Below are 7,578 nucleotides of genomic sequence, written 5' to 3' on the forward strand. Positions count from 1 at the left end.
AAGGAGTAGAATTGTGTGCAGGTACTTAACAATTCATATCACAATCTCTGATATGAGCATAATGTACCTCCCTAGAATAGACACTGAATTTCATTTCAGTTGTCATACAGTGTTTGTATTTTACATAAGAACTAGCATAAATCTATGACCTATCTAAGAGAGAGAGAGATAGATACTTTATTAATCCCAAGGGGAAATTCACATACTCCAGCAGCAGCATACTGATACAAAAAACAATATTAAATTAAAGTGTAATAAAAATGCAGGTAAAAACAGACAATAACTTTGAATAATGTTAACGTTTACCCCCCCAGGTCGAATTGAAGAGTCGCATAGTGTGGGGGAGGAATGATCTCCTCAGTCTGTCAGTGGAGCAGGACAGTGACAAATTTTTGTACAAATATACAAAGAAATGATTACTCAGAGTTACTGTATCTCTCATTAAGTAGTATGTTGGTTTTGGTCATAAATACTGAAACTATAATGTTATATCAGTCTATTGAGAAAGAACTACTGTATATGTGTTATTGATTTTACACCATGAAACTGTAAACTGCTATAAGCACTTCAAATATAGTAATGGCGTATATTTGTGATTTCACAGAAAAGTGGGTCTCCATTTACGTAATAAATGGTGAGGGGGCTGAACAGAAGTATGCAGTCTACATCGCTGTTATGGCTTGCATGCAAAACCAACAGCTGAGGCTTTAATTTTTCAAATTATAAATATGCATTTGTTCAAACATTTACTTATATGGGTTAAAAATATGGATGCTGCAGATGCTTTCTCATTTGGGTTAAATGCTAGCAGCAAGGAGTCCATTAACATGTTACCACTGTACCTGTCAGCTGTGGGAATGAGGTAGTGGTGGCACTGAATTCAAAACCTGGCTCAAGCAGTGTATATTTGCAGTTGGGATATACTGCATGCCCAATGTTCACAGGTATTTTTGTCTTTTCTCTATTTTTCTTCAGCATGCTAAAAAACATGTATTACGTTGATTGGGTCTTCTGCAAGTGGTCTTAGTTTCCTACATTGGAATTAAAGGTTTCAGAAAGTAAATGAATAACTTGGTTTTAAGTTGCCCTCATAAAATAAAGGATGTAAAATAATTACAGGCACATACGGTTAAATGCATGGTCCTGTAGTTTGACAAATTATGGTGTACAGAGAATTTTTAAAACTTTTTTTTTTTTCTAGATGAATGTAAAGTTTTTTTTTTTTTTGTGCCTATAAAAAGGAACACACTCAGTTCTGTATCTAGGCTAAAGTCTAAGGGAAAGGTAGCTTTCTGACAACTGGCAGTGGTGTAAATATATTAGAAATTTCAGACTAATCTTAAAATAAATTAGGGGGCTTTGCCCCCTGCTCGCTTCACTTGCTAACCCCAACCCCGACCTGCGCTACACGCCAGCCACTTTGCGTCTCTGTCACTCACATTGTTAAGAGATGTTGTAGCATCTTTATGAGGCTATCTTATTAGAAACTTTACATGTAAATAGACCTGATTACTTAATGTATTAAAAAAAAAAAAAACATTATTGCTTGAAATATAGTTAGCACCTCTGGCTTTCAACTCCATGGACCTGGAAGCAATTCTTCTGTACATTCAGAAGATTATTTGGAACATACAGCTGGGCGTTTTAATAATTTTGAGGTGACATCTACAGTAATGCATTTAACTCTTTGGGTCTTATGACAAAAAAAGACAGGTGTAATGCTGCCATTCCACGTAATGCATACAAATTGGAAGAAGTCAATTTAGGAGCTGATATGGTGTTTTCACTTAGTCTTTGGTCAGTAGAGGACTGTGCCAGGCCCTATTAAAAATAAGGCACATCTTAAATTCCCAAACATTTTATTTTGTAAATGAGAGTCTAAGTGTGTGTACATTTTGTTTATACATATAAGAGATATCTACAATGAAGGAATAGCCACATAAACGCATTTTACCATTTTAGAGCAAGCATAGAATTTCTCAGAGAACGTGTGTTGTGATTTTTGTTTTTCTTTTCATTTTTAATTGGAGCACTATTGCTTTGTGACTGGTTTATTTTTCTGTATTGAAAATATATTTAAACAAAGCTGTCATGATTTACATGTTTGAATGAGGTTTAAGAAGAAATGCATTATCTGCTTAATAAACTTAAGTTCATTTACAATATGACTATTTTAGAGTTAGTTTTCAATGTTGAGAAAAAAATATGCTAAAGAATTTCAAGCTGGTTATTTCTGACATTGAACAAGAGAACTGTGAAACGCTGTTTAGTCATGTAGAGGTGGTGATAAAAGGTAAATTCACGGAGCTGTGTCTAGGATGGAGGAGAAGCCTTCATTCTTAACCAGCATGGAGCCATGAATTACAGAGAAGACAGTAACTGAATTCAGTAGCTTGATTACAATTCTAAAATACATGGTTATATTTCATGTTTCTATAGGTTACTACTGATAAACTGGTCCCTGAGGCCAGGATGTTTGCTCTCTACTTGTTCACTGCAAGTCCTATCTGACTGATAGACAAGAGTTTTAGTCTTGGCAACAGCAGATCCAGCTCAGCGCCAGCCACACAAGGAGTTCCTCAGGGCTCTGTCCTCGGCCCTCTTCTCTTCTGTATTTATATGCTTCCCCTTGGCCGTATTATTTGTAGCTATGGACTGGGTTTTCATCTTTATGCAGATGATACTCAACTCCACTTTAATGTTAAAAGTGGAACTTCATCAGAGTTTTCTCAGCTCACAACCTGCCTCAGTGAAATTAATACCTGGATGGAGCAGAACTATTTAAAAATAAATTGCAACAAAACTGAACTCCTCCTGCAAATTGGGACTAAAGTGCAGCTTAATAAAATGAGCTCCTTCCCAGTCCACCTTGCCGTTGATCTCATCAGACCTGCCTCTAGTGTAAAGAATCTTGATGTCATTTTTGATTCCTCCCTTTCTTATTCCGCCCACATAAATCACATTAAGAAACTTTCTTACTTTCTCCTCTGTAACATTTCCCGTTTTTGCTCCTTCCTCTCCTTTTCTAATGCTGAGAAACTTGTCTATGCTCTTATCACATCCTGCTTTGATTATTGTAATTCCCTACTGGCAGTTGCCCCTTCTAGTCTTATATCACAGCTCCAACTTATTCAAAACTGGGCTGCAAGAGTCCTTACTTGAACCAGTAGCAGCAGCATTACACCCATCCTGCTCCGTCTTCACTGGCTCCCTGTGTCTTACAGAATTGAATATAAAATCCTACTAATAACCTACAAAGCCTTAAGTGACCTCGCGCCAAACTACATCAGTGACCTTCTCCATCACTATGTACCTGCCCACCCACTAGGGTCCTCTGACTTGTTGTGCCCCACATTAATCTACACTCCATGGGTGACAGGGCCTTCAGCTGTATGGCGCCCAGACTCTGGAATGACCTACCGAAATTAATCGGATCAGCTGACTCCATGAATTCTTTTAAAAAACAACTCGAAACTCATCTGTTTAGGGAGGCTTTTAGCTCTACTTGACTTTACTACCCTTCTCTCAGTTTACCTCTCTGTCAAGATGCTCATGTAACCTGTGTGTGAGTTCTAGACCATCAATTCTGTTGTCTGTTAGGCTTTTTATCTGAATTTACTGTCTTAATCTTCTTTATTTATTTATCTGGTTTGTACAATGCTATATACTGTATACCCTGCCATTCTTTCTTAAATTCTGTAAGTGCCTTGAGCATGGGAAAGGCACTATATAAATGTATTATTTATTACTGCTTGTCTCAGGCTAGAGCAGGCCTTTATCAGTTTTACACAAATACAGTAGACGACAACTTTTTTTAACCTTGTACGTACCAGCACAGCTAAGAGCTGGGCAAGCAAGACTGGATCGCGGATCAAAGGGTTTAAAAGAAATTGCAGTGGAGTTCCATGTAACCATCATAACCATTTTTCCCTTGAGATTCTTTGTAGGTGCATAGTACTCTGTAGAGCTCATTAGTACCTAGGGTGTTGTACTGTGTTAGCCATTATGAATGTACAGTAGTGAGAAGTCAAGCAAAATGACACCCTTTATTTGCTAACTTAAAAGATTACAGTATGCAAGCTTTCAAGGCAGCTCGGGTCCCTTCTTCAGGCAAGATGTAATCAGAGATTTCATTGTAATTTTCAGTCTGTTATTATTCAGAGAATCATCTCAAACTGCTCCCATGAAATACAGCAAGACAAACTAGTTATTTGACATTAGAAAATTGTAGTGTGACAAAATCTAAAAAAAAAAAAAGTTCTTTCAAGTTGAATACAAAAAAAATAAATACAGTATCTTTCCAAAAAATGGCTGTCAAATTCAGTGTTTCTGTGGAGGTTCTTTAGAAATTGGGATTCAAAAAAAAGGCTAACTGACCCCTTTTCAGTTGTCACGCCTCAGCTATTTATACATCGTGAACGCCATCCCTGACAAATTGGATTTTCTTCATTCCTTTAAATGCAGTTGCCATAATCAAAAATACAGTATGGTGTCCTCTCCAGCCAAGAAGACTATGCAAACTGAATTCAGGGACCATCATTCCTGTTGAAAAAATCACTAGGATGTATAGAGCTGTTCAATTTTTACAGTAATGTGACCTGCTAGAAACATCATAAGAAAATGTACAATATGAATTTGGGTCATTTATTTTAATAGTTTCTCTAAAATCCTCACTTTCATTTATTCACCATAATAAAAGCACAAGTGTCTGTGTCAGTCTGGTTGCTATGTTCCTGTCATTGCAAAAGATAGCACATCACAAACCTTAACACTGCTTTTACTAATCCCAATTACTATTTAATGCTAATTAAATGCATTGCATTCGTTATTCTAATAGATGCCGCATCCTAATCCTTAACACTGCTTTAACTAATCCCATACCAAATGGCATATATAATGAAATATGCATTGCATGGCACACTGCAACTGTTTACACTGTGGTCTACATTGATTTCTTCGATTTTTTAACCATTTTTAGATGGGTAGCACAGCTAGCTGAAGTGACCCTATCTCATAGGTCCTTTGTTCATAAGATTCAGAAGATGCACTCTTTCCTCACTAACTATGCCAAACAACTCCTTGTTCAGGAACTGGCTCTCTCTTAGCTGGACTATTACAACTTCTATAGATGCCCTCTGACCTTTTTGACTCTTCCCAATGACAGCTGCTCAACTGATGTTCTCTGTTCTTCATTTCACTACTACTGTCATGTGGTTCTCTGAATGATTCTGCTCCTCAGTCTCCCTAGTCTTTGGTCTCTCCATATGTCCCTTCAAGACATGTCCATTCCGCCTGTGCCCCTCTGCTGAATGTTTCACCTCTTTGCCAGATGTGCCAAGTCTAGACGGTGCTTCTCTGGTCTTGCTACAAAGCTGTTGAATGATCTCCCCTTGGCTATTCAAGCCTGTACCCAGTTTGCTCATGTTTAGGTGTCTTTTGAAAACTCACCTTTTCATTAAATATTTTGAAACTGGTTAATGTACTGACAGAGTTTAGGATACTGATGTTTATGTGGTCTAGTTTCAAGTACAATAATATGCTAGTCTTACTCCCTCTTCCTCAGTTTTTCATCTCGTTCTCTGTTGCTTTTGATGTTTGCATCTTCAAATCATTCTTGTATTAATTATAAAATGCTTTGTAAACTGCCTTGGGTAAAGGCATCTGCTAAATAAATAATAATAAATGATGTCAAAGTTGCATACAGAGTAGTAGTAGTGTTAATATTATTGTTTGATAAATTTTACTCATCTAATTTTACATTAAAATTTTGGCCCAGTAGCCCCAACTTTTGATTCAGCTTTACTGTTGATTTTTCTGTTTAGTTGTCTCAGGGTGGTCTAACAATCTCACACATTTCAGAAATCTGCAGCTTCTAGTTAGATTTTGTTACTTGTATATACTGTCTATACCTGTGAACCTGAGTGTTTGCTTGATAGTCCTCTGCCATAGGCAGGCGCTCACTCCAGGGTTGGTCCCCGATCTGTGCTGCGCTAAAGCCCCCTCTGTCGGCATTGGACAGTCTCCTGTATTGAACTAACTGCGTTTGGATTATAAATGAATAAATAGTTTAATCTGATTTAAATTATCCATTGTTGCAGTTTGTTTTATTGATTAATACCAAGGATATATCACACTTTTTATTAGTACAATAAGTTAACTAGGTTACTGGATAAAAAAAAACCTTTGCTTCATAACCTCTCTTGTATTCACAGGAACCCTTGCTAAGAAACTAGTTTTCTGAATATTAATTCATGAATGCTGATGACCGGCAAGTTCTACTGTTTAGCTGAACAGGACTGTGGCAGATGAGAAGAGCAAACCATTCCAGTTACATATTGTAACAAACCTACTATTCTGCATGAAAGGCAGAATATTAATATTTATTGTAAAAACATTTTTTTGTTTGTATGTTAATAAATTTGAGTTTCGTAACGCTTTGCCATTTGTTTTAATTGTTTAGTGTACTTGTGAATATGTATTTTATTTGTCCACAAGAAGGTGAGACTTGCCAATAGGTGATGGCAAACTTCAAAGAGTTGGTCTTCAGTTTTAATAGATTGTTACTTAACCCATATACTTGGTGACTGAGAAAGAAATTAATCTTACTAGGGGGTTTTGCCCCCGGCTCGCTTCGCTTGCCAACACCTTCGCCCAAAGGCAGCTCTACATGCCATTGTGAAGAGGTGGGCTGAACGCACCCCAAGGAGATGCGGCCACTCCTCTGAATCCCCTCTTAAACAGTAATACAATGGGAATCAAAAACTTTTTTTTTTTTTTTTTAAAAACCTCCTCTTTGCTCGATCAGATGCTGGCTTGCTGCTGCTGCCTTGCCACATGATCTGCATTTCGTGTGGTGCTTCAAACGTTTATCGTGGAACGTGAAAGTGTCTCTCTTCAAAAGATCTCTTCCAAACATCACGTCTCGTCGCAAGATTTTTTTTTTATATAATAGAGAGATGTTTTCGTGCAGAATGGAACGGAGAGAAAAACGTTGATGAAATAATACAAACCAATTGTAGAAAAGAAGATGGTGGCAAAATTGGAATCCATCATGAAAAATCCCCTTTGGGGGGCACTCTCTTGAAGCACTTTTGGCCGCAGGCTCATTCCACCCCAGTGTGCTAAGAAGCGCCTCTGGTGGGTCTTTTCTGACCACTGCCATCAGGCAATTCAACGTTAAGTTCATTTTGCAATATCTGCACGATATACCTATATTTACTTTTATTTACTTTTATTTATCTATTGATTGTCTGGCTGTATTATTTGTCCTGTGGGTCTGTGTTCTTGTTTTTTTTTTTACATTTCTGCTGCTGTATGTAAAAATCCTAATTTCCCTGTGGGATTAATACATTTTCGCTAATCTAATTTAATAGTACCCAATGCTGCACAATGGCAAACAATGTAAAAAAAAAAATTCTGGAGAGAAAAAAGTCTAGCGTTACTTGTGTCACATAATTCATAAGTCAGTTAGCAGATGGATGGGTTTTTAATTATTAAAGGAGTGTGGGATGGTTAGAGTTGGGTTTAACAGCAGCATGCAATACCTACGTCAGGTAATGCCCAGAACGTCGGTCACGA

At 37.3% G+C, this 7,578-nt stretch overlaps 1 protein-coding gene across 1 annotated transcript in view; it reads left to right on the plus strand.

Annotated features, from left to right (window-relative positions):
* The window catches only part of cdk7 (cyclin-dependent kinase 7), a 31,986-nt gene extending 25,554 nt beyond the window's left edge, over positions 1-6,432 (plus strand). Inside the window, exon 12 of the mRNA XM_039758368.1 lies at positions 6,213-6,432. Coding sequence (XP_039614302.1) covers positions 6,213-6,241 — 29 coding nt within the window. The 3' untranslated portion in view covers positions 6,242-6,432. The remainder of the gene's footprint in view (positions 1-6,212) is intronic.
* Positions 6,433-7,578: the final 1,146 nt, after the last annotated feature.

Source organism: Polypterus senegalus, chromosome 7 (assembly GCF_016835505.1).
Source record: "Polypterus senegalus isolate Bchr_013 chromosome 7, ASM1683550v1, whole genome shotgun sequence".
NCBI lineage: Eukaryota > Metazoa > Chordata > Cladistia > Polypteriformes > Polypteridae > Polypterus > Polypterus senegalus.